The sequence below is a fragment of the Molothrus ater genome, chromosome 1, assembly GCF_012460135.2.
Source record: "Molothrus ater isolate BHLD 08-10-18 breed brown headed cowbird chromosome 1, BPBGC_Mater_1.1, whole genome shotgun sequence".
NCBI classification, from domain to species: domain Eukaryota; kingdom Metazoa; phylum Chordata; class Aves; order Passeriformes; family Icteridae; genus Molothrus; species Molothrus ater.
Window position 1 is genome coordinate 69,235,636 of NC_050478.2, and position 27,895 is coordinate 69,263,530.

Consider the following 27,895-nt stretch of genomic DNA (forward strand, 5'->3'; position numbering starts at 1 on the left):
TTGCTTTAAATGTCAGAGCCTTTCACTTCTGTTACTTTGATTTCCTTGCTGTGTCTCTTCTCTGCAAGCTGTAACTGATGGTGTATTCTGGTGTGGTCTCCCTGTCTTTTCCCACTTTCAACAACCCTTTTTAAACTCAATTGTATCTTCTAACAGTTTTTTATTGCAAAACCCACACTGACCACTTCTTGTTTTTTTAATGTTCTTTTCAGAGGAACTGCAGCCTGCTGTACATTGGCTATGAAGCCTCAGCAGTCCCAGCATCCCCTCCATGCAAAGGGATTCCAATACCTCCTGTTGCAGCATGATGCTCACTGACTTCCTTAATCCACAAAGTGGATTTATTCAAAAGCAGTGCTCTGACTTGACTGTGAACATTCAGTCATATCAGATGGGATTCAAGGAACGTTTTGATCGATTCCACATTATTCTTGTTGCCGTCAACGAGATGTTCCGAAGCGTAAGTTACTTCAGAGAAGCACCTAAACAAAAGTCTGACTTCAGGTTTTAAAGACAAGCAACAAGCTGCTGCAGTAAAAGATGAGTAAGAGAATGATCTTACAATAAAGAGATGTCTGAATATGTATTAAGACAGTACAGATAACAGAATAGGTTTTCAATACTTAGAACATGTCTGATATGAATACAGAAATTGTAGACTGGCAAGAAATAATATTTCTTGGAAAAATGAGGAATTCAAGAAGAGCTTTTGACCATATCTCTTAATATTTTATTATTCTGAAGTGACATATTTTACAGAACTGGATGACTATTTCAGTTAATATCAGCAGTTGAGACTATGACCACCGCAGAATGGACAACACTTAACAAAACAACATTGCTCCAGGTGCTTAATGATAATAACATATATTTGAAGCCTGATACTTCCATTTAACATGCTTCTACTACTTAAACAAAACTTTTTAACAAGTAACTACGTATGTATCAAACTTTCTCCAAAATTACATTTTATAGGAATTGTACACTGCATTTTTAAAGCACATAATTGAACTGGCAGAATAAATGAGCTGACACTAAGAAATTGTTTGAAAACTGTGCAATATTCCTGAAATGATTCACCCAAAATGACTGTAATTACAGAAAGAATATATTCTTACTGCATTATTTAATTCTAAGCCATGATATCAATTATAAAATTAAACCCATTTGTTACCCCCCAAAACAATGGCAGCAAAATTGTTCTTCTCTCCTGAATCCCTATTTCCCCCCATACAAATCCAATAACTAGTGGAGCAAATAGGAAAAGAGGACTGACTAACAAGAGGAAGATGGTGGTAGTAAGCCTGTAAGAGCAAGGAAAGACAAGAAGAGTAAGAAGGAAGAAGCAAAATGAACGATGTATTGTGCTCCTCCTTACTATGTGAGAAGCTATTAACTATTCTACTCCTTAACACCAAAGAGTATTTTACCCGGACATTTTTTCTACTGATCTTATAAACTCTGAGTGCTTTTGTGTTAATTGCCAATGAAAGTAGATTTCAGATGTGAAGGTTACTATCAATACTCAAATAGAAGGGAGAAACATGAAAGGCGGTAACATGTTTAGTTAAAAATAGTTAAGAGAATAAAAACCCCCAAGAAATCAGACTTACAAACACCAAAACTATAGATGAGAACAGAAAAAAAAAAAAAAAAAAAAAGTTACCATTTTTAAATGCAAAAGAAGCAGTGTACTTAATACGGTATCTGGACATTAATTAGTCAGCTCTAGGGGGCAACGCTTATTACATACTTTTCAATACTTTATAGAATTTGTGTCTTCCAGTCACTTCAGTATCACTCTACACCTAGAAATTAAATTGATACACTGAACAATATGACTAATACTCAAATTTGACATTTGCTAAAAATACATTTCAATGTATTTTTAACAAGTGAAACTGAGACTACAGAACAGTAATGAATATTTCTTCATGAGCAAATGTATGTAAACAAAATTGACTTAATTCCCTCCACAGAGTGAAATACAGTAGACAGAAAATCATTTTATCAAAGTATGTAGGAACACAAGTCTCACTCAGCAGGACACCCCATAACATTACTGAGAAAGTTGTATCTCAATTTATTTTCCAGTGGAATTCTTTTTAGCTTTTTTAGGGTGTTCAAAGGAATTGAAGTAGTCCAGAAAAATGTACAATGTTTAAACACATTTGTCTGTATTGTGTTGTTGTCTATGTTTTCATCATGGCTGATGAAGAAGCTTGGAAACAGGTAAGCTGCAAGTGCATGCTGCTTTTGAATTTGTTTAGCAGCTCTTCTAGTAACCTGTAAAGGGAAAACAGTTACAACTTTAGAAAATTCTGGAAAGGGAACAATTACTACAAGTTTTGATTATTCTGTCTGAGACTTCAGGTATCCTGTCTGCTTTTCTTGTGTAGCTGAATTGCAAATTTGGGTTCTCAGCCTTGTCTTTGGAAGGTATTTGTAGATTTCTCTTAAGTATTATGATTGAAAGATCAGAGATATTTTTACTGTTCCAGGAGAAACGTTAATTCACCACAGTCATGTTGTTTTGTCCCTAACAGACAAACTGTGTATGAGTTCATTTGGGGACATAACAATAGTTAATTTACATCTACCCAGCTGTCAAGAAAATACCTCGTGCAGGGGATAGTATCTACTATAATCCACAAACCACAGATGTGGGAGCAATGGTGTTGATGGGCCTGCTGTAGAAAATATTGATTGTAACACTGGAGATGCTTTAAGTTGTTTTACAGTCTTGGCTGGGTCTTTTACTCTCTCCTTAATCTAGGGAATAATGTGATCTCTGAATTTTCTGCCCTATTTCAAATGCGAGCCATATAGGGCAGACATGTATCACCTGAACTTTTTGGCATGCAGCATTACTGAACAGCCCAGTAACAGAAAAAACAAAATTACAGTGTGTGTTAAAAAAAACAAACGAGTCCAAGAATAGCAACTTAAACCAGAAAATCAGTATCTGCTTCCTCAGCGGGTCCTCAGGAAAAGGATCATGTCCATGTAATAATTTAGCATCATACTAGTGATTGTGAATGAGCACACAAACAGCTCTCAGTGAGAGCATAAATATATTATTTTACACAAATACATGTAGATTACAATCACCTGCCTGGAAAAATGACAATTGCCGTGTAGTGACCTGGGAAACAGAACAAATTCTGCACTGTCTGGGGCTCAAAACACTGAGGCAGAAGTAATAATGATGAAATTCTTGATTCTCATTTGTCTCAGGAAGCTCAGATGCTTGTGACTAAGTGAAAAAAAAATTTCTACAGGTGTTTTGGAAAATTTGAGTTAAAAGATCTCTCCTTACTCAAAACTGATTTTTAACTTTAATGAAGCGTAAGATCTAAGTAAGATGAGGAGGTATCTTGAGACTTGTTGTGACTAGAGAAGAGCAGGTTTGACTACATAGACAGAGGACTTCTGGAAGAAGGCACAGACCACAGACCATTAGCTGCACAGTCTCTTTATGTGTCTACAAAATATTCTAAATTTTGACTGCTAAGTGCAAACTGATTTGATGCAGGAAAGTACAATGAAACCAATCTCTAGTTCAAGCCATCTGTACTTACTTACTACTCTACTCATTACAAATCTGTCCTAGTTGTACTCTTCATTATGCTGTGGTTGTAAAATAGACTATCAAGTATCTGGCTGTTTGTCAAAGGTCGTGGTGGTGGAAAAGGAAGAATCCAAAATTCCTCCTCCTGATGTTAAGAAAGAGCCACAGACCCTCTTTATTTGTTTTTTAAAGGAAACATGCCAGTTTTATGAGTTCCCCATACATCAGCTTGCAAAAGCCTGAACTTTGTTCTTGGCCATTTTTTTAATTGCTACTTAATTCAGTAAAACAATACAATGGAACTCACAGAAACCTTAAGATTATCAAGGAAGAGTAAAGAAGACAGATACTACAAGACAAATACAAAGCTACACTGAACTGAGAAGATAGGATGGGCAAGCAGGATATGTCACAAAGCCATTGGCTCCTCTGGGTAATTTAACAGGCCATGAACAAGGCAAGGACTGAGCTTTTTCACAGGCTCTGTCCAAAAAGGCTTCTGCTCTGTAATTCAGAAGGGTCAAATATGGTGAAAGTTAATCCTTTTATATCAGGGTTTTCTTACAAGAGTAAAAAGCAATGGCTCCAAAGACCATAAAGGAAACAACAGGTTGCAATATACTCACTTTCTGTCAGTTCCACTTGAGAGCTGAGGCAAGGCTTCCAAAGCTTGCTTAAAGCTTGATCTACAAGGAAAACAAAAATACTCATATTCTGCTAGTACAAGACTCAGCATTTACAGCTTCTCTCTATAAATCCTATGGAAAGATGCTATATTTTATCCATCCTTTATTTCAATAAATTGACAAAATATTTACCTGAGACCTGATATGCATATGCAAATTGAATATAAAATAGTCATGGGGTCAAGCATGTGTCTTGATATTCCTAATGTGATGTACATCATACATCAACAGGAAATGTTTAATCAGCAGCTCACTGAAGACTGTCACGTCCTGGACTGTTCAAAAATTAACAGGTAGAGGCTAGCCTGCCTTCTGCCTAAAACTAAGTGACCATCAATCAGTATATGAAGAACAGATAAAACACTGATTTTGTCTCTCTGTGCTTAGTAGACAGACCACTGCATTCCGCCTTACACAAGAGTGCCTACAAAGAGTATTCCAGTGGGTTTGCACTGAGGTAACATAGTCGTAGAATATTTTAGGTTGGAAGGGACTTTAGGTCCAACCGTCCACCCTGATCTCAAAGCAGGGCTGATTTCAAGGTTAGAGGAGGTTTCTTTGGGCCATTATCCAGTCAAGTGTTGAGTAACTCCAAAGATGGGGTTCCCACCCCGCTCTGGGCAACAGGAGTGGAACAGAAATGAGGGAACAATGCAGGACCTGCACAGATAGGTAGAATCTTGTCAGCAAAAGATTAATATGGTGACTTATGGCAACTACTACTATTTACAAGTCCAGCAATAAAAAACACCTCCATGAAGCTCTGGCTTTAAGGGTTCACTGTACTTTGCCCTATGACAGACAATATAATTTCAATTTTATCCAATTTGAGCCACTGCCCAGTAGTTTTCTTTTAGTAGTTTTTCTTTTAGAGGCCTTTGTCACTATCAGAATAGGGAAGTGAGTACTCTGAATTGGAATGCAGTGACACCAGGGGACACTATGTGTGACTCTATGAAGACACATTAAGACGGCAATGTCTCCTACAAAACTGTTGATTTGTAAGATGATCAAATTACCACCTGCAGAGACATATAATGCCAATCTTAAAAGATGTGAAGGTAATTAAAATAATGAATGAATCTGCCCATATCCAATCCCCACCATAATCACCTAGAAATTTCAATCAATCAGCTTTACTCAAAACTGCTGAAAGCTATGATAGCCTGTTTTTACATGCCTTGGCTGCATCAACCATTGATGGTGCTAATGCTTTTCCTTCTCCCTCTATATTAATGTGTGTGAGTGTCCCCCACACTATTTATCTTTGGTCTTGCCTCAGTGAGAAATGGTAAATTGCTGAAAGCCTTTACCTCTTTTTAAAGGCATTGACTCTAGGAGACAGTGTGAAGCTGAATTCCCTTTCCCTGATTAGCGTGTGGAGAAGGAGCAGGGTATTGTATAAGCCTTATGGAGAGCCCTAATTCTCCATATCCCTATAAGGGGGCCCTGCCAGTAGCTGGATCTGTAGACCCTCTGATCAATCTGGCAGGTTATTTATGTTTTATGAGATTGCTGCGAAAAAATGGATACAACTCATCAAGATCTGCTTGTGTCTGGCTTTAGCATAATTATCCTCACCAGTTGTACTGCTGTTAAGAAGTTTTACAATTTGTTTTTGGTGGCAAATACTGGTTTGTGTCTAAAAGTCTAAGTAAAAAACAACAAAAAACCCCCTATTTTCTTTCAACTGATAAAATCTTGCTAGGCTTCTGGTTTTTGTATATTCACACAGCAGATCACATATTCTATTTGAAGCAAAATTCCCTCATTCTAAATTTACAGTATGTGTTTTTGCATGTTTACCAAGGATTCCATTACTCTGCAAAAAGTGACATTACAGCACATCTTACTTGCTTTCAGGTGTTAGGTATATGGCCACGGTATCCCTCAATGCACAGATTTCAAGTTTTGCCTAAAGACAGAAATACAAGTATTGAAAATATTGAAACAATGACGACACAATGCCCTTTCACCAAGTGGATACAAGTATCCCAAAGCTTCACCTTCTTGAGAGGCAAACACTATTGCACGCTGCCCTTGTAAGCAGCCTTGGCTTCTAACAGTTTATTTCCTGTATTCTTTGTTGCCATGCTACACTGTCAGGAGACTGCTCAAAGGAACAATTTCATACTTTTGATTCAAGTCAAACTGTTTACATGGTCACTGTGTAGTAGTTAAAAAACACTGGTTTGTCTCTCAGTAACAGTAACAAATCTTCAGTTCTGTTTCACCTTTCTGTACTGTGATAGCAAGACAGATGCAACTTTTTTCTTCTTTTTTTAAAAAATTAAATACAGTGAGCTTAACTTCTCACAGCACTGCTTAGCCAGGGAGAAAGGAAACACAAAAGTACAAAAATCTGCCAATACACATTTTGTGCTTGGTTCTTCTGGTGAATTAATTTTTTTTTTCATCAGATGAGGAAGCAGAATGATTGTACTTTGTTTCTTTTGTGTCACATGGCAGGCACAAGAGCTTCGGGATTTTATTCCTGCACTGTACTGTATGCCCAGGTATTAATTTTCACTTAGGCAAACTGTGGAGGAAACTCAACTCTCAGATTAAACAAACTTCATAGATCCTCTATTGGTGTTTGAAAAGTAAGCACTATCATCACAACTTTTATATGAAATAGAAACATTCTGGTAGACCATGAAATAATTTCATTTAAAAATACAAAGTGAACTTCATAAAAAATAACATTTTGTTCTTTTAAGCATAAATATGAAATTTAATCCAGTTAGACATTACAGTAACTGATCTACATGCACACACAACGTTAATCTTCCAAAACAGAACATTTAACAATGCAACACAGACAACTAATTCCACATCTAATGGAAGCCTTTGGCTTTTAGCTATCTACCTCACCCCTCCTCTAGGTAGGAAGACCAGTAAAATGTATGCTTTTTTAGAGCTAGAACTTTCTGGCACAAAATATAACATAGCCACCTCAAATTTTATACTCATCAGAAATGCTTTTCTCAACACACAGTATTTTACCTCTTTTTATATAGTGCTCCAAGCTCAGGAGTTGTGGACTTTTTGAAGTCCTATGCCTAAGATTCTGGAGTCTTTTCTACATTTTAGGAGGTACCAGTACCCCCCTTCTCAAGTATCACAGCCTAAGTGAACCTGGTGGAAGGGCAAGCCCTGCAAAACTGTGGGTCGTGGGATGTAGGAATACAGAGTGAGGCTTGAATGAGAATTTTTTGTTCAGTCTAGCAAGGCTTGGATGACTCTCACACTGCTGCTGTCTGTTAGACAGGATTTTCCACGTTCAGAGGAACAGAAAATGACCATAAGTGACAAACTTACAGTAAGGAGAAAAAAGCCTTTCAATTACAGGCTTAGGCAGCAAGTCCCTACAGTTGTTTAATCGGACAAAAAGGATATAGGCATAGCTTTGTTGTTATTCATAGATTTGGTTTAAATACAGAGTCAATCTTACTTGGCTGTGATCTTCCTATACTAATTCTCTCTCCAATGCCATTACTAGCAGCAATTGGAAAACAAGGCTTACCACTGGATATTATTTTCCCATCATAATGCAAGAATGCTGTCACGTACAACGAAAATAGGGAGTTTGCTCTTTTTCTGTTACAGCCATAGCAATCTGACTCAAAGGGATTTTTTATAAAAAAGTGTTTTTCTTAGAGTCTTTTAAAGCTTACCCAATAGCAACACCAATCCAGCTGTAAATAAAGACAGCAAAGCTATTCTGCCCATGTTACAACAACATGGTATTTTAGAGAGAGTAAAACAAACAAGTGACTAGTCCTGCAAAGTCCTACAAGATCCTACTGCATTCTGTTTTAGGGATTTTTAAATCTCAAAATATTACTACATTGTTTTTTGCTTTTAAAGTGATTTTTTATGTCAGGCCAAGAGAGTATTTGACAACATTTCAAAGAGATATCACTATGATGCTTTTTATTTCATAGAATATAGGTAGCCTTTTAATGCTGTCTAACACAAAGATAAGCCTAAATATAATAAACCCAAGAACCAGTATCCCAAAGGGTATTCATTCATAAATCTGAAATAGGTTGTAACGAATCCTTTTTATCTCCTTGCTTTCACTGCTACAATAAATCGAATGCCCAGATTATACCTCTGTCTGTTATTCTCAGTTTTCTACATTCAGATGTTTGACAGTACAAAGTATTCAGGTACCTGTAGAGCTCCATTTTTGCTGAAGGATGAAACACACTGCATCAGTCGACTCAGTTCTTCAGAGACTGCTTCTACAACCCTTGACATTACCCGAGGAACCAAGTCTTTAGAAATGGTAAACACCTAAGTTTAATGAAAGAAGAACCATGAGCACAACACCTGCATTAACAGAAGTATTTTAAAAACTAAAATTTCAATAAAAAACATAAACATCTTTGACTGAAAGATCTCACTTATTTTTATCAACATACCAAAAATTCAAAAGAAACTTGAATATGAAGGATGTCTTTTGATGCTTGCCCGGCACTTTGACCAGTCCCCTCTGTTAGCAGCAAATTTGGCTATGTGATTTGTGATAACCTTCTTGCTATACAAAAAAGCAGCTAAACTTCAAAATATGTACCTTTGGCTGATGGTTGTAGGTAGTCAGGTTTCTGTAACAGACAGCCGTCTTGTAGATAGCACCTTTAATTCAGATTTGTGTGTCTGACTGACAGTTACACATTCAGCCACTGTTTACCCATCATATATTTTGCTATTTCTTCTAGACTCCTTTATATTTGACCACTGTCCAATGGCTAGTGTTGTTATACTCGGTGGCAGAGATAAACATTTGACAGCCTGTGTGAGTATGAGGGTGTCAATGGATTTTCATTTAGATTCTGCCACTCCTGCCATTTATTAGTTCCCTGGCAAAAAAATTTAAACCTTACTGGTTTTCCCATGCATCAAAACAATCTTTATAACCACTTATTTGTATAACTTGTAAAAGTTGCATATTCAGAATAGTAACTGCATCACAAAGTTATTAAATCTATGCTTGAAGCGAAGTATGAAGATACCAATTTTCCTTAAAGGGAGTTTTACAGAACTGAGAAATTGTTGTGGATTTAAAAAACAAGAAAGTATGATTTTCTATAATGAATTCAGGAAAATGCAGGCCAAGAGGTTGGAATATAGGAGGAAGTGAGATTATAGGTTAGACACACCAAACTCGTGTCAAAGCTTAAAGGTGATGATAAAGCTGCATTAAACTGCACAGGGCTGGGAAAGAAGATGACACATGAAGTTGGAGTGGTTTATGTAAGCTTAAGTTTGTGACTGGAGTGGTACAAGAAGGAAAATGAGATGTATAAAGTTTTGAAACATTTCCACACTTTCTGTTTTGAAAGATTCTAAAGAATTAAGTAGTGGATTGTTTTGCTGGAATACCTTTGCTTTTACACAAAGTTTAGATCCCATGTCTGACAAAGAAAATTAGTAACTGACAGAAGATATTAATATATATGTGTAAAAATCAACAAGAAAAAAAAACAAAGAAAGAAAGATTCCTACAGAGTTTTCAGTGATTTAAATAAAGAATTGTGTAGCAGGCATTCCATAAGGCTGATCATTCCAAAAGGCAGGTCTGCACCACAGGCCAAGCACAGTGACTCCATAAATGGCAGCTACCAGCTGTTACCAGTGCTGGAAAGAGGTCATCTTATTCAGCACCAAACACTGCTGATCAATTCAACACAAACATACCAGGAACATGTCCTAAGATCTTCTACTGAGAAGAGAGTATTTCTGCCTGCAAAGAGCACTCCTGAAGTTACTTTACAGAATCCAGGAAAAATAATTGTCAGCAAGGGTGACTCATCACAAATTTGAAGCCCTTATTTTGATTTCAGCTAAATTTGAATTCAAAGGTAGAGAAACAATTTTCTTTCCATTTCAGTCTATCCTTGCTATTCATCTGATAGTTAATTTTTGCTGTTTCAAAATACAGAAACTTGCTGCCTAGCTAACTAAACTTAAACCTGACCCAGCTTAACAGAATTTCACCAGTGGAAATGGGAGTTTCGTCTTGACACACCTTCTCGTGTTTCTGTATATTTCACATCTAGAAATTTAAGAGGCAATGCTATTTAGGCCAGAATCGGTATCGGTCTCAATGAAGAGAGCACAGCAATGCACCCTTTGCTGCAGCATTTTAACAAGTATGCATGCTTACAAGCCTACCTCAATAAGTCACAAATTACTTTGAATTTTTTAAAGCAAAACCTCTAATTTCCATTTTAATCAATTTTCACTACACTGAAAAACATTATTAAAATTGTTATCATGTTGGTATATGTTTTTAGTGTTTCTTATTTCCTCATTTGGAAGCATTTGGTAAAATCACAATGCTTCTGTGGAAATGCTTCTGCTATAATTTAACACTGAAATAGAATAAAAAATACTGCAAGTCAAATTTGAAGTTCCTGAAAATATTTTAATTTATATGAATCCTTGTAATTTAAGAAGGAATAAGATAAGTAAAAGCCTCAAGTGAATCTCATTATATTTTAATTACAGGGAAAAGGTAGAGCAGCCATACTTATGGTATTTTGGAAGGTAAGAGAAATATTACTACCAATGCTTCTACCAGGAGCAACTGTAATCTGTTAACACTCTTGATGATTAGAAGAGTGATTATGTAAAACACAGGCTCTAACTTAAAGAACCATAGAAAATTCCTCCATACAATCCCAAAAGGCTAAATAATTGCAGCCCCTCCGAGTTTATTATGTTATAAGCAATGTTTTAACATGTACTTCCTAGCCTAGGTAGCCATTAACTACTTAGGTATTTCAAACAGTATTTGTGCTTACAGGAACTATAAAAGTTTCTGTGTTTAGCTTTCCTATTGTATGTAAAAGACTGACATATCTTGGCTTTTCACTCTGAGTGGCATGTGTTGAACAGTTCCTTCAAGGTGAAACAGAAGGTAATTTACAGATGTTTTGGAAAAAAAAAAGGTAATCAGAGAAAGAGAGCATCATAACTAGCTATATATCTATATATTATTTGCATGGAAAGGGAGAATTTAACTTTAGCATTTGGCTTTCCTCTTTATCAGATAATGGAGACAAAAAGGTGTAATGGAGTGTTAGAGAGGATAAACAGGAACTACTCATCTCCTTCTGCCCATAAAAAAAGTTAACAGTTGCATAACAGGTTGGCTAAATCTAATCTAAACCATATCTATAACAAAGACACTTCAATAAAAAAAAATCTGGGATTTACCAGCAAAAGTACACTGAAATCATATGAATTTAAGCATGAAATGATCTGAAGTTTCTCCTCACCTCTGCATGCACAGCAATGATATTCACTAATGCTTCTTTCAAGTAATTTCTGACACCTGAAACAAGAGAAACAAATAATTACTTTCATTCTGTTGTCTCAACACCACCATAATATTCTGCTGTTCAATACTGTACTTTTTATTTTCATTTTTTTACTACTACTTTTGCAATCAGAGGCAGAAAGAGAAAGTTCTATAGCCACACCACCAGACTATTTCCTTTTTCAAATCAAATGGAGAAAGGCACATTTCCTTACAGCAGAAGGTTAAAAAAAGCCAGTAGGTTCCTGTTTTAGTATTCTTCTCTAGCAAGATAATTTCACCAACTTTGCAATTTAATAAAAAAATAGCATTATTAAAAAATACATTCTGGATGCTTTGCTAGAATACACACACCATGGCACAGAACATGCACCACAGTTGATAAGTTCTAAAGAACAAAGTCAAGAGGTTTTGTTTGTATAACAGTCTTCAAGCTCTTACTACTTTATCAGCTTCTCTATCTGTGAATTATTACAGATAGGAATAGCAAGGTCTCTTGTTTATCTGAAAGCGGTTCAGAATATATTACTCATGGCAGTTTATAGGAGATGTCATGCCTTAGTAGAAATTTCCTTTTGGGGAAGGTGGAGAAGTTAAATAAGCATTTTCTTGCCAAGCTTATGAAACACTTGTCAAATTACACTAAGAAGTGAATTCTAAACAGAACATCCAGCAGCATGTGCTTTAGTTAGGACAGGCTCTTAGTACTCTCTGCTGCTGTAATTCTGTAACTTTCCCAGCCTGTACTCCAGTCATCTAAGATTTAAAATAGGCAAAAATCTAAAATTGCCTCACTTTTTTTGTATGGCAAATTCACTCTAGCCAAAGGAAAATTAGAAAGAATTCAGCTCATTAAAGTATGTACAAATGCTGTAAGTACAAAGTAACGAGAGAGGGTTAGTGATCCACATGACCTCAGCTTCTGATTTTGATTAGTCTACCACGAGTCAAGAGCAAGCGCAATGACCCATCCCTCCCTTCAATATAGTCAATTGACAGTAAAATACAAGAATCATGGACAAAGACTAGTGAGACCACACAGCTCAGAGATCACAGTGTGATTAAGGCTAATGCTATAAAAATTATGAAGTGAACCTTTAATCAGTTCATCTTGCTCCACCTTTCCTCAGATAACACCATTGCAGAAACTTAGTCTTGCTACAAAAAGCAGCTTTAGAAGGGGTTACCTGAGCTCATCAAAATGAGCTATTCTGTGAGAAGAGTAGTATCTCACTATTGCCACCTCAGTCATGCTCATGTCTTTAACCATTGATCCCAGAACTTGCCTCAAGATCTAAGAAGGTGACACTTTTTATTTGTTAGACAATTAGGGATAAAACTTTTATAAAAGCAGGACACAATGATGACCTGTCCTTGGCAGCACAGGACTCTCTTGCATGAGGAGCAAGCATCTAGGGATGCAGCCTGGATGTCAGAAAAATACAAGCCTTTCTCCACACATTCCAAAACATCTCTAGTGCCTTTTCTCATTACCTTTATTCTTCCCCTTGAAAATCTCAGTAGCTTTTTTTGTTCTGTTTATATTAACCCAAAGACAAGTCAAACAGTGTTGTATACCAGCTTGCAAACCTAAAATTTCTTTCATCTTAGTGAGGAAGTGAGGGAGGAATAAAGCAACACCAAAAATTTTATGAAACTGAATTTTTCTCCTGCCCTCTAACCTTGCAAAACAAAGCAAGAATGTTACACACCAATACTCAAACCACACCAAAAGATCACAGGTATATGTGGAAATGCAACACCCCCTTCCTTTTTCCTCTTGTACTGTTTTCCTTCTTTTACTTCACTCTGCCCTTGTTTAAATCCTCTGCATACTTCATATCACAGAGTTCAAAATTTCTATCACACCCCAGAAACAAATACAACTTGACCAGAGACTGAACAATGGTATGTATATCACATCAGGGTGAATTTGGGAGCTGGTTTGCAGTGAACCTCTGGGTGCAAAGTGTTGCTTTTGGTCTGCCAACCTATGCGGTATTCAGCTTTTGGCTGCCTCCCAGCCTCATCTTGTGACAGTAGGATCTTTCATGTGGAAACTTTGATTTTACTTTTGCACAAATGCTGCACAAGATTAAGACTTTGACAGTCTCCCTTCTCTAGGGATACCTGAGCACTGCCATGGCACGTTCCTTAGTCAATCAAAATTTCAGTTGTGACCTAAGCAGCATTTCTTTGACCCAACGGGTGTTCCCTAATGAAGTATCTCACTCAAACCCTGCTACTGCTGGGGAGCAGTAAGGAAAGTACAGAGAGGGGGCTGCCATGTCAAACAGAGAGGGCACGTGTGTCTCCTGCAGAGGTGGCCAGCATGCTGAGCTGGGAAGAAGTGTTATCAAGGAGGTGAGTGAAAAATTGGAGTGGATAGACTGAAATGGGTTGTGTAAGAGGGTGATGTGGTTCCAAGGAAGAATCCTCATTTCCCACCTATCCCACCTAAACCCCCGAGGTAGTGAACCTCTTCTCACACATTTGTGCAACTTGGCTCAGGGTAGGAGCTGCTAATTCTGTCTGCTGCTGCAAGCACTCAAATTAAACAGCTTTTGACTGTGCTAGTAAAAGTTGCCTATCACTATATCTGCAGAAACTTTCCATAACATATTTCATGAAGAGTGAGTTACCAAGTTGCCATCACTGCTATAACTACCTATGTACTGTTAATTTCTAAAAGCATGAAATACCAATATCAGAAACATTAGCACCAGGTATTGAACACCATTGCCTGATGGTTCTCAGCTAAGGTAAAATGGTCATTTATGTCAGAGCTCAGAATCAATTCAGTAAATGGAATGGAGATGGAAGCTATGGTAAAAATGAAGTGAGACTAGTTTAGTATAGCATATTGTTAGCCTATCCCAGCTGCAGGACAAAATTGTTAACTTAAACTCAGTGAAAGGGCATAAGCAGACCTATTTTATCTCCCCTCCTTGTACCATGCACAAGGACGAATGGGTGAGCTAAGAACTTAAAGGAGATAAGTGCTACTGGGATTGCAGGAAATAATTAGGTGTTCCTGACCTTTCATAGCAGGCTCAGTCCTGCAATGACTGCAAGATCAGGGAACTCAATACCAGCACAAATATTTCCTCTGTTTCTTCAACAGGTTTTACAATTTAAGAGCAGATAATTCAGCACAAACTGTGCAAAGCTATGCAGTTTAGAGACAGTCTATGTATATCAAACTGCAGTTGCCTTAATTGCAGCATTTAATAACATGGAAGACCTTGTCTTGGTAAGCTAAACAAACCAAAACCAGAAAGAACATGCAATTGCACTCTAAAAATTCAAGTTAGTGAACCAGACAGGGAAAGAAGGGAGAACTGTGCAAGGTGAAGAATAACATAGGCACAAGAAAGAAAGAAGGAAGGTATAAATGAACTGGCCATCAGTGAACTTAGGCTGGAAATTACAGGTCACTGTGTAAAGGTTTACTCTAACTGAGCTATGAAAGATGTGGTTTTATGACAATCATTGATGTTGGTGGGGGTCATTTTCCTACCACAAATAGAACATAAGTAAAAAGGGCATTTCCCCCCAGCCCTCCCTTTTGTCTTTTTTGTGAAGGATTTAATTTTTGGATGTGGGGACAAAGCCAAACATATCGGAATGTCAAGACCTGCAGGCATAGTTAATAACTGTACTATATTTTGAAATGTTACAATTAAAAAATATCCCGTTTCTGATTTATATCACTACTGTTTGTGGCAGGCTTTGCTGAAGCAAAGTATTACTTTTCTGGAATATGATTCACTGGAAACACAAGCCTCAGCATCCAACTGTGAATTTGTTGTGAAATTCATTTCAAAATGAAAAAAATCTGTCTAGAATAGAATTTTTGTGCAGCTTTCTCTACAACTGTTCAGCGGCCCACGCAATTACAGTTTTTGGGACACCATGCTGCCAGTCCTATTATATAGCAGTGAAAGCTAATGCACCATGCAACTGTAGATTGCAACTATTAGGCTAATCAAGTGAAACATAACATTCTTAAGTCTAAAATACCTCTTATTTAGCATATTGAAGGACAAATACAATGCCTTTCCACTGCTTCTGACAGAAATGTGTTACAGAAAGTCTCAACAAGCCCTTGCAATTTCTCTGAGGAAAATGTTATTATTCTGTTACAACATAAATGCATTCCACTCCCACTCTATTCTTAATACCAAAGACTGACTTGCTGGAATTCTAGCTGCCACTAACAAAGCCCCAGCATTGCTTTAAAGAAAAATGAATGGGAAGACTTAAGAAATAAAAATGAAGGACAATTTCAGCCATCAACATCACAATGGCTGACAGAAACTTTAAAACAGCATCTTCCAATTTTGGACTCTTCACTGTACTTTTTACCAGAGAAACATATAACAAAATTATCCATTAATCTCCAGTTTACAGCATCTATTAATTTTATTTATTTATTTATTTTGTTTACAACTTAAATGTGTCAGTCTACATTTCAAAGCAATTTTAGCAACACTGTAAAGCTGTAGCATGGATGACTGTGTGAATGATGGGAAAAGCAGAAGGGAAAAAGGTTTGTGGTTCTGAGGAGTAACAGAAACCAAACTTTTAGCTTGCCAATACAGGAGTCATTCAGGAGATCTTCAGATGGTGTAGTGCTACCAGTTGTCCCACTTGTAGTTAGTTCTCAGAGATATGTTTCCCCCAAGTACTTATATGACATCGTTATACTACGAAACCCCCAAAGTGACTGAATAAGCATGAAAGAGCTGGGACTCATATACCACATGTGTAATTCTAAAACACAGAGAGGCTACAAAAACTTGCATGCAAGAAAAGAGCAAAGGTTGCACACACAGCAAAACAGAACTCATCTGGCTGCTCCTTCTGTGACAGAAGCTAACTTGGGTCTTCAAATGTTCCCAGTCCTTCTACAGTACATTGATAGTGTGAAGGATGATATGAGCTTCAAACATTTTTTAAGCCCTCTGCAGACTCAAGTTCAAAGAATGAGCTCAAGTTCAGTGAGGACAACTGAAACACACAGGAAATATTAACCCAGGCAGATGGGGCTTGACACACTTTTAACTTTTGTGAGATTGGAACCTCATTTGAGATGGACAGCTGGGAATCCAGCCTTGCTGCTGCCTCTCACCAAACCAACCTTTTAGCTTGCCTCTTGTGCAAAAAGGAGGAGGAGAGGATAAATGCACATAACTGTTTAGAAAAAGCAGGTGATGTCAGCAGGTACCTCTGCTTATTAGCAGTAAACCAGACATGAGGATGAGAGGATATGAAGAATCAAAAAAAAAAAAAAAAAAAAGAAAAAAGGCAAATTTAGTTAAAGAGAAATCATGCAGGAATACTGAAAGCTACTGTTCCTTTCTGGAGGAGCTAGAAAAGCCATCCACAGGCAATTCTACAGTTTGACAGCTGCCAATTTTTTTTTTTTTTTAATTTTAAATAAAGCAGAGAAGAGTGAACAGCTCTTAATATGTTGACTAAGCTACCAGTCCTGTTTCATGACTGAGTTGACTGACTTATTAGAAACCTAAGCTCAGAAATGAGTGTTGGGTAGGCACAGAGCCACCAATTTAGGGAACAACAGAGACCATTCTGAGACCATTCTGTAGGAGGTCAATACTTAACTGGGCAAACAACTGCTGCTGGTGGTAGCAATGTTTCCTAGTGCTTCTGAAAAGAGAGCACTAAATTTGTTGGCCTTGAGGCTTGAGCATGACTTGGTAGAGATAGGAAAACTGATGCCTGGGAGTCTGAAATTTTGCATTTTAAGACACATCCAATTGTATGCAGTAGTTTTTACAATTTATTGTTCTGCTTGGTGGGTTACGCCAGTAACAGTCAATCAGTCTGAAACCTTTTTCCTGATTAGTTTTTAATGAAAACTTTCAAAAAAAAAATAACGTACAGAATTTGGTGATCCAAAGAGATTAATATTTTTTATACCTAGCTGCAGAACAACAATAATGGCCTGTTCCTGGACATTTCATTTGCTAAAGGAGGGTGAATGCAAAAAAATGATTTAATCTGCTCTGTTCTAACAAAGGAACTGGTTTTTAAATTTTTTTGATATATATTCTTTTTAGTTACATTACATCCTACTGCCAAATTTAAGCAAAATGGTATTGGAAATGTTAATTTCTAAGCTTCAGATATACCATGCCAAACTTTTCAGCAAGTCACACTCAAAGTGTTCTGAACTGTATGTCAGTTAAGCTCCTGCAGCTCTTCTGTAAGTTTTTAATCTGCTATGTGAAACTGTTGGGAAAAAAAAGCTGCACACATCTCCTGCAAGTCGTTAATCAGTGCTGCGTAGTGCACATTAAAAAAGAAACTAATGAATGGTATCCAAAGCCATGTGGATGTAACTTCTTTAAACAGTCTGATTTTAACTGTCAAGTTTCCTCTAGGTTCTGGCTGCACTGCAGCTGCAACAGCAGTATTTGATGCCTGCTTTAACTAAAATTATCCTGGCACAATTTCTAGAGTGGTCACATTCTTCCCCAATGCAGCTCCTGTTACAGAAGCAGTGCTAGGGGCTAGCAGGATTCCTTTTGGGATGGCAGAGACAATAATTTGCATTTCTGCAACTCTTGAAAGGCAGTCTGTGCTCTGCAACACACCAAGTGAGCCCTGTCCTGCCCGTGCAGTCCACGTGGGAGTTTCAAGCTTAGATGGATGCCTCCTGATAAACCAAGCTGCCCCACACACACCCCACAGAATTTCACTTTTCAATCTAACCTAAACAATAACTTCCACCTAAAATCAAGTAATCTCTTTCCAAACCCCAAACATTTACACGGGTAAGGCAGAATGGGTGGGAGGGGGAAGAGGCTCTACAGAGTAAAACACTGTCTGAGGTCACAACAGGTCAGTCAGCACTGCCTCCATGCAAAAGCTGCTGGAACAATTTTAAAAAAAGGTTAAATGTGTAGAGGTGTCTTGGTAGAAAAATTTTAATTTACAAGATCTACAGATAACTCCAGGCTTCCCATACTTACGGATCACTGCCTGACACCTCCAGTGCATGCAAAGACCTATCAACAACCTTATCCCAAGAAATGAACAGGAAGCAGCACAGACTAAAAGTGAAAATTCAGATGAACACCAAAATATTTTTATTTTTAGGCTGCAGAATTCCAAATAAACATGACTTATAATGCACCTTACATGTAAACCATTTCAGAGACTCGGGGTACTGGACTGTGAGGTACATATAGCAAAAACCAGTTTACATTATGTTGGTATTGGGAAGGTACTTATGAAGGAATATTCCTTATATGAAGGAATAAACTTATTACTTGAATTTTTAAGAGCATTTAACTTGGATTTGAAAAAAATAGACCAATTTGGATTTAGAATGAAGTGCCCAGGATGACATGAAAAAGACTGACATCTATCTACGAGAACCAACAGCACAGCATGCCTGAGGCTGCATTAAATGCATTTGAAGAAAGGTGTTGGCCCTCACAACTATTCAGAAATCTAATATTTATAACCAGGGAAAGTTTAATGTGACTGATAGTCTGTTTAACCTTGTATGTTCCCAGAACAACAAACTGTATTTGCCTCATTAGAAAATGCCCTAAATTATTTAATGTTTCTGGAAAATTATTTTGAAAGCCAGCAACTATTTCCAATTTCTAGAGTAAATGTGATACTCCATTTAGAAAAGTAGTCTTTTAATTTCCAAGGAGCCTGCACCTTGCAAGATAGTTCCCTAACCTATAGGAATAGACAGAAACCTAACTTGTTTGCATGCATAAACCTTCCATGAACTACAGCACTGGTATATGAGTATTTCACGCTATTTTACTGAAGTGCCCCCACCCACACAGTGATATCATCTAACCTGACACCCCACAGATGCTAAAAAAAATATATATATTAAAAAAAGTAGAGACGTGACTTGGAATTTCCCCATGGACATAACAAAACAGCTCACCTTTATACTTTACAGCAGCACAAAGGTTTCTCCCTTAAAAGACAGTTGATAGGAAATCAGCTTCAGCTAACGGTACTACCAGTGGCCTGTTTGCTAAATTAAAGCAGCTAGACAAGCCTGCTTGTTTCTTCCTAATTACTAAAAATACATTTGCTATCCTGCTTTGTTGTTTGCCCTGAATAAAAACATTTCCAGAAAACCGCTTGTAAGATGCTAAGCGCAGAACACATATCTGGCAGTAGCTCTCAAAATACAGGAGATCCACCAGGTCACAACCTTTACCACCAACTAGGTGGCCTTATTTGTTTATTATATTCCCTCCTTGTTTGACTCACTAGTATTTTTCAACTTGATTTAAAAAAAGTTAATAATTAGTAGCTGTCAAAAACCAAACAATAAGCGGTGCAAATAATGGCTTCCATTTACTTATTGCTTCTGTTTGCCCAAAGAAATACAGACACCACCTCTTAATTCTAGAGAATTAAATGGACATTATCACATTCAGTAAATTCCTTACTTCACAGTAAGATTTATGCAGTCTGATTAATAGCACTATTTTTACAATAATTTTTCACAATTTTTATAATCATGCTCGAAGGTTTTTATAACCTTTGAACATGATTATAAATATTTTTAAAAATATGTGCATAGTATATTAACAAACAAATACAGATAATACCATAATACCATTAAAAAGAAATACCATAAAAAAGGTAAGTTAGAGGAAAGTAATTATTTAAAACCAGTCTAGAATGAAAGACATAATTACAGCATTCACAGAATTTTATGGATCCATATGATACACCTGAGCCAAGTTAAATGTCACACAACTGCTCCACTGTCATTAAAGAAGAAAAACCCACTTAAAAACAGGGACTCCAGAATCTCATTTCAATTTAAACAAGAATGTGAAATTTCTCACTAGGCCACTTCCTGCTATTGCTGGAAACATTCCCTCCTTTAAACGGAGATGGATTTCAAGGTACTGTACTGAATGTTGTTTTGAAAGTACATTAAGAAGAAAATGTGAACGTGTAGGCAAACTGGAAACTCTCTGGAGAGATTACCCACTTATTTAACCACATTTCCTGTTTTTTAACCCATTTGTCCTAAGTCACTCCTTAGACTACTGACAAAAATAGATACAAGTGTGCTATAAATAGTTCATTAGCAGGTTTTTCTCAGTAAAACTGAAAATGTTTTGATAAATCTATTGTTCTTACTAGCTCCATACTAATTAAACTGTGAATCAGATTAATGTTTTCTTGAAATTCTTGTCTGCATAGCTCATGGTAATTATAAATATAGAGTGCCTTAGGAATCTGAGAAAAAGTCCCGAGAACTAATAGTGACCTAAAAAATAGCTATCAATAATTGAAATTTAATCAAGAAATTACTGGTAACCTATGTGACAAAGTGCTTTTACAAACAACAGTACTGAAGCAAGGGAAGAGGCTGATCACAAAAAGTCATAACCTTTCAAAATATTTTGAGATCTGAAGGCCTGAATGCTACATCATTGAATTAGTTACCTTGCACTTAGTTTCAGCCGTGGTAGTGTGTTGACCTAACACAGTGAATGTCATTTGAAGGACCTGACACAAGTAGCCACAAAACTAATTTCTAAAAATATTAAAATGTGAAGGCTTTTCAGACTTATGTTACCTATAGTTATAGTTTTTGAACTATTTTAATTCAATCAATTGAAATTATGTCATAACATTCAAAGAACCTGAAAGTTTCTGTGCTTCAGCTGCCTTGGAGTAGGCAGGAGCTCTAAAGATTGCCAAAACTTTGATTAATATCTTTGTCTATGCATTAACTTCAGTCTACAAGAGGAAAACACCAAGAGAATAACACTGGTTCTGTGCCTTCCTGCATAGCCCAAACTGAGATATCTTTAAAATTGAAGCTGCTGAGACTCTTCTGAACTTTCTGCTACCCCATTCAAAAACCACAGAATGATCTGAGGGACTGTTGAAGAGGTCTACCCAATACTGCTGCTTTCCTTACAGATATTAAACTCCACTACTTCTGGGATAGGATAGAATACAGTTTCCTTTATTATTAAGAAGGAGCAAAATCTGTAAATGTGAAAGACTACAACAGAAAATGCAAAACCCAACAGTGCTTCACTTGGGAAGGAGAGGTGTTTGCTAGCATCAAATATTTAAAAGAAGAGCAGGTGGCTGATTTGATATGTATGCATGTTCTTGCAAGGATTTTGTTCAGAGATGGATTTATCTTCACTTCTTCCTCCAAACACAGTAACAAAGCATAAAGGGCATTTTATTAATGCAGGCATGAAGGCCTTGAGCAAAAGATGCTGCATGTCATACTTAGAATTGAATCATGAAGACTCTCAAATTACTCAAATTATTGTACAATCAGCCAAATTTCAATCTACTAATCAGGTAACAAAGAATATAAATGGTGAAAGAACAACAAACAAAAAAGCTCCAAACCCCAAATGTAAAAAAAAAAAAAAATACAACTTCAGAGGCTATAGCCATTCATACCTCTCCATCTAAGCATACACTGGTTTCAGCTCACTCCCCACTGGTAAAGAAATGCATTGATGATCATTAGATGAACTCAGTACTTGAGATACATGACCCACAGAAATTTGTCTTTTGTTGTTGTCATTTAAATAAGAACAACATGGTCTGGCAGAGTTACAGCTTTTACAGTGCTCTACAAGTGCAAGCACCAATGTGTGGCTGTAACCCATAAAAGCAACCTGGTGTCAGAACAAGAACATAAACTCTTCACAGCCAGCAGTGTGTTGCTCTATAGATTTAGCATTACTTAAAAAATACCTTACCATTTCTACTTCAGCATTAACAGCTTTGTGGATGTTGAGTCTTTTTTTTGTCATTGCTGAATTAAAGTGGGTATGTTTGACTGAAGGGAAAACCCAACAGTAGAAATTAATTACAACTATTAGATATTAAAGTAGGTGGTTTGAAGAAGATGAAAAAAAAATTGCACAAGAAAAGACATTTCACCCAACTAAAACAAAACATCTAAACTAAACCCATTTTTCTTCCTGAATGTAAAAAAACCCCAGGTTCTGAAGAATGAAATTTATGCGTGAGACACTCAGATATAACAAACACTCCTTCTTGACATGAAAATGAATACATCTAAGGATGACTCAGTATTACCTGAACTTTATCTACCAGCAATCCATTTGCTGTAGAATGCTGCTTCATTTTCCAGAAGAAAAATTTGTAACCAATTTCTTCCCTCTTCCCCCCTTCATTTTCAGCATATAAAGGTCATATGTATCTAAGTATGTATCTATCACTACTTTCCACTATAAAAATAATTTTAGTGCTAAAGTATTTTCTTACAATAAAACAGAGACTACTTATAGCCAACAGGTAAAAACAGTGTGCTGAAAACAGGGCACATGTCCCTGGTATGACTAGGTTCCTACTGATTTTAGCAATTTGTAAGACAGGACTGTGATCCTTCTGTGTGTGTCCCTGTGTGTGTCCAGGAAATGTAGCAGAGTGGAAACTTAATGGCTCTTTTCTGGTCACAGAACATTCTTAAGTTTCCAAGATTTGTAGGCGAAAGAAACACTGAGGGAAAACACTATATTGCACATAAGAGGGAACAGACTACAAAATGTATATAAATATTTGCTATGTATTGGACATATTTTCAAATACCTGTGTGCATCAACAGTTTTTTCATGAAATAAAGTTAGATTATGCTGACCAATAAACTGCTCTGCTGCTTAAAAGCTGTCTTCCTGTTTTTTTTTTCAGATCTAAGAATAATTGAGAAAATGTGAAATAGACCAGCTGGTAGGTGGTAGACAAATGAAGATCATCATCATCTTGTAAAACTAGTGCCTACATACTCTTAAGCCTGGCACTCACGTAATTTCCAGTACTGTAACCTTGCTTGCCATTTATTTTCCAAATTCTTCACAAGTGAGCCTCTTAAGAAAAAAACCCAAACAGTACTACCCCTTGACAACTTTGACATAGGCTTCCAAAAGTCAGAGTGTGGTAACTCATCACACTTGGGGGTCCTTGCCACTCCCAGACTTCTCTCACTTTACAGAAGAGAAGTCACGCGTACCATGGTGTCAGCTGGGGTCAAAGCCAGCAACACGGACAAACCCCTTCTCGCTGCCCCCAGAGGTCCCCACACAGGAAGACTCATGTGCACTTATGTAATGGTAAGAATGCCAATTTAAAAAGGTGTTCCACAGATAAAAGTGTGTAGCTGTATTCACCCCATAAAGATACAGGATGACCAATTCAACAGGAAAAGCCAGTCACTCCTTTAATTGTAAGGTAGACTAAAAACCAACATCTCTATCAAAACTGAGAACAGTTGAATCCAAAAATCTCAAGCAGTATTTCCTTTCATTAACACAAACCAAGCATAGTCGGCAAGAATATTCATTTATTCTTTCAAACACATCAATTTTAAGGCACCCTGAAGGTGTCCTTTCATGATTTTATAAAACCTAAAATTATTAAAACCTTTCAAAACACAGTCTCACTCAGGAAACTGTGTGTTCTTCTCATAATTCCTTAAGTCACTGGTACTGTAATAATAGCCTGTCAAATGCAAAATGACAGCAATTTCATAAATGAAGAATGGGCTTAGAGATATACTATGTTTATGAATTTACTTTGGTTGTCACTCAAATATTATTGTCATAAGAAATGAGAAAACTGAAGTCAACTGATCCAAAAGAGACTAATTTCACAAATAAAGTGTTTGGAACAATACAGACACTAATAATTTTAGTGCCCAGTTTTGCTCTGCATGTCTCTAACCTTCAAGTTACTGAAAAAAATTTAATTACCCATGAAACATGTCCTGCATTTATTAGAGTGACTTACAACAGATATACTTGGGTAAGTAAAAGAAAAGGCAAAACTGGCAAGAGAAAGTATAGACCTTTTAAAAGACTTTTTTTAAAGTAAGCAACTTCAAAAGTGGTGCTTTGAAAAAAAGCTTATGAGCAGCACTACGATGCACAATTTTCATGGTTTTACAGTATGTTTTGTTATTAAAATTGATGATTTTTTTGAAATTTCCTATTTCTATTGAATTATACAAATGCATAATGATAACAAGCAGGTGGCAATGAATAATATAAAAACCCCAATACTTCTGGAACCTGATTCTGCAAAGATCTGTGAGTGTTCTTAACTCAAAAAATGCAAGCAGTCACCACACTGAAAAAAAGCACAGAACCAGTTCTTAATATTTTTACATACTTTCTTCCAAATTGCTTTGTGTACCAATTGTTCATGTTTCATGAAATGCATGAAAGTATATGAAATTTTTATTTGTCTTTAGTAACTAAATTCAGCAAATTGGCAACCAAATCAAAGCCACTGTATTAACTTACAAACACTAATAGGGAGCAGTATTTAGTAGGCAGGATGGAAGTATCGAGTCATGGGAAAAAGTTGACTGAAGAAAGGGACTTTGATTACAGATTCAGTGGATTTTTTGGAAAATGTGGTAGGAGGTTGTGCTCTGCTTCTTTTCACCAAATGCTCAAATTTGATTTCTATGGCAAAATCTGGTGGTTGTTTGTTTTTTTTTTTCCATAGATTTGGTAATTTGGGATGACCTTGAAGGGGTAATCACCATTTTGCCTTTCAGCCAGCTCTTACTTCTACCAATGTATGTATTTAAAACCTGCAACACGTACTGCAGTCAAATGCACATAGATCAACATATCAAGAGTATACCTTCAATTTATGGCAAAAATTGTCCTAAGCTGAATTTTATGTATAGCTTTACATATCTGTCTGCTGAAATAACCAGTGAGCTGGAACCAGATAACAGCAGGTTTTAGAGGTGTTACTGCAGAAAGAAATCAACCAAAACCCCAACAATCAAAACAAAAAACCCCCCCACACCTTACTATCTTCTAGTCTGCTATGAAAAAAGAGAAAATGAGAGAAAATTGTTGTAGGAAACATACAGTATTCTATGAGATCACATATTAATCCTATTTATTAGTGTGAAGGTGAGAAATTGCACTGACTTCCAGTCTGACTATTCCACTGTTTTTCACTTCCAAGCTTTACTGAATCCCTATAGCATTTTGAAAAGGGCATGGATTTGAAATGAAGAATGTTTCTGCATGATCTGAACAATAGATTCTTAAAAATTATTTAATCCAAAATCAACATTTGGAAGCTATCTTGACTCAGGAGTGACCCACAATAACTGGAAAGCTTAAGACTTTTCACAGTTCAAAGTAAAGGCTTTTAATATTTTTGAATTACTTCAACTGCTGAACAAGCCCAACACTAATTTCATCCACACATCAATAAAGTTTAAGTGTTTCATTAAATTTAAATTGCTATTCGTTGTGTAAAGAAATTTTAAGCTAATGAAATGTTTTTTATTACAATGGATCTGCTGTACTGTTAGAAGCCAATCATATTTTCCTACTTAAAAAGTAAGAGTTCAAGGGCTTGATAACTTGGCTACTGAGAGAATATGCTCCAGGCTGAATTTTGTATAGAAGTTTTGTATAGAGAAAGCTGAGGCATTTTTTTTACACTAAAATTTTTAACTTAAAAACACGCACACACCCTTGGGCAGAAAGTGTTATGAAGTACAGAGGAGACAGCTTTTCCCCACTGTCCTAGCAGGACTCTGCAAGTCTGGCCAGTTGCAATGTTCATTTTGGAGACTATTTTCATCAGTGCTTTTAAAATGTTAAAAACAACAGCATCCTTAACTACTGCATACATTCAGGGTTTAGAAAATAATAGTTTTTTACTACTCCTCCTTCATCTTGAAATCAGTATTATTTTATGCTTGACCATAGACCCCTTACGCACAACTTCAAACCATAACTGAGAATGTGAACTGACCAGTGGGTTCACTAAGGGCCTCAAGGCTATTGGACCTCCTCTGCTGTGCTGTCTGGGGCAAATTCAAGATGTTTTAAGATGATTGTCTGCATCTGCACAGAAGGTAGTATAATGCTGGATTTTATATGGCCCTTGATGAATCTCCACCACAAGACACTAAGCACCTTTATCAGGAGAGATCACTCACTGTTATGGATTGTTTCTAAAGAGCACCTACATGCTAAAGGTTATCAAGACAAAACCATTCTCTAAGCAGGACAATGTGAATTATAGGAACTACACAGGCAGCTCCATGCACAGAAAAGTTGGGTAATTTTGACAGAGCTGAGTTTATTTGGACCAATACCCAGGTTTTAACCTGGGACTTTCCATCTAAATATCACACACAAATCCCTGATCCTTTATAACCTCAGCTAGAGGTCTGTGACTTAGCTACAAACACCAGCACACCAACCTCTCCTACAGATCAACCTTAAATGGGAGCCACATTCAACTATGAATAGGTAACAACAACACAAATAAGTTTCACTAATATTAATCGTAACCTGTAAATGCTTCTTGATCTCACAGTGTTCCCATGCCTTCTGAAACTGTGATGATGACCCCAGTAAGATCTGGGTAAAGATTGCCAGAGGGACTTGGAAGCAGTTCTGGGTAGAAGAGAGCAGTCACAAGACCTTTTAGCAGCTAACACTACTCAGCTGCATATTCTGAGAAAGAGAAAAGTGCTTACAATTAGCACATCTGTGGAAATAAATCTCTGAAGGAAGATAATAAATCCAAGCAAAAAAGCCTAACAGGAACTCCAGAAGAGATCTGATATCATAGTTTGGGACTACAGGTAATTTTACTTTTCATGTGACTTACTTCTGCCACTCCAGTAGTTTCATTACACATCAGTTTGTTAAACATTGCCACAGAAACTACCTTAAGCATTACCAAGAAAATAAACAATCTGGTCTCTAAGAGTAACAATTGAAGGAGCAGTCCAACATAGGTCACTCAAACACCTCATTCACACCCATGCTTTGAATTTATTTTGGCTTATAATCCAACTAGTAATGAAATAAAACCAAGTAGTATAAAACCAAGTAGTAGTAATAGTGACTATTGACTTGGAATGCTAAGCTTTTTTGCCTATGATCTTCTCATACCTCCCTCACCTCCCTAGACTTCAGCTCTGGCTTCCAAATCTATCTGAACCAACCCCAATGAGTTCTTCTTCTCATACACTTCTATTCATTCATTTCTGCTCAGTTGTCTAACCCGCAAACCCAACCTGCCTGTGCTCCAAAACTGCATCATTCCTTAACATTGGGGCACCCACAGAATTCAGTAAATTGGACAGGGAAAATAAAGATGCCATTTATGCATATCAAATGCAACAGAAACATGAAAGCATTCACTATGCCAACAAGCTAGACCATGGAGTATTGTTTTGTTGATGACACAATTTATTACTACTTTTGTTTTATTGAAAGG

At 36.8% G+C, this 27,895-nt stretch overlaps 1 protein-coding gene across 2 annotated transcripts in view; it reads right to left on the minus strand.

Moving 5' to 3' along the window:
* Window positions 1-707: 707 nt before the first annotated feature.
* EXOC2 (exocyst complex component 2) overlaps window positions 708-27,895 on the minus strand; it is a 147,573-nt gene continuing 120,385 nt past the window's right edge. For both annotated transcript variants that reach the window (XM_036402437.2, XM_036402444.2), the window contains 5 exons: window positions 11,550-11,605; window positions 8,437-8,559; window positions 6,111-6,172; window positions 4,198-4,257; window positions 708-2,286 (listed from right to left, as the gene is read on the minus strand). In XM_036402437.2, coding sequence (XP_036258330.1) covers window positions 2,193-2,286; window positions 4,198-4,257; window positions 6,111-6,172; window positions 8,437-8,559; window positions 11,550-11,605 — 395 coding nt within the window. In that variant the 3' untranslated portion in view covers window positions 708-2,192. The remainder of the gene's footprint in view (window positions 2,287-4,197; window positions 4,258-6,110; window positions 6,173-8,436; window positions 8,560-11,549; window positions 11,606-27,895) is intronic.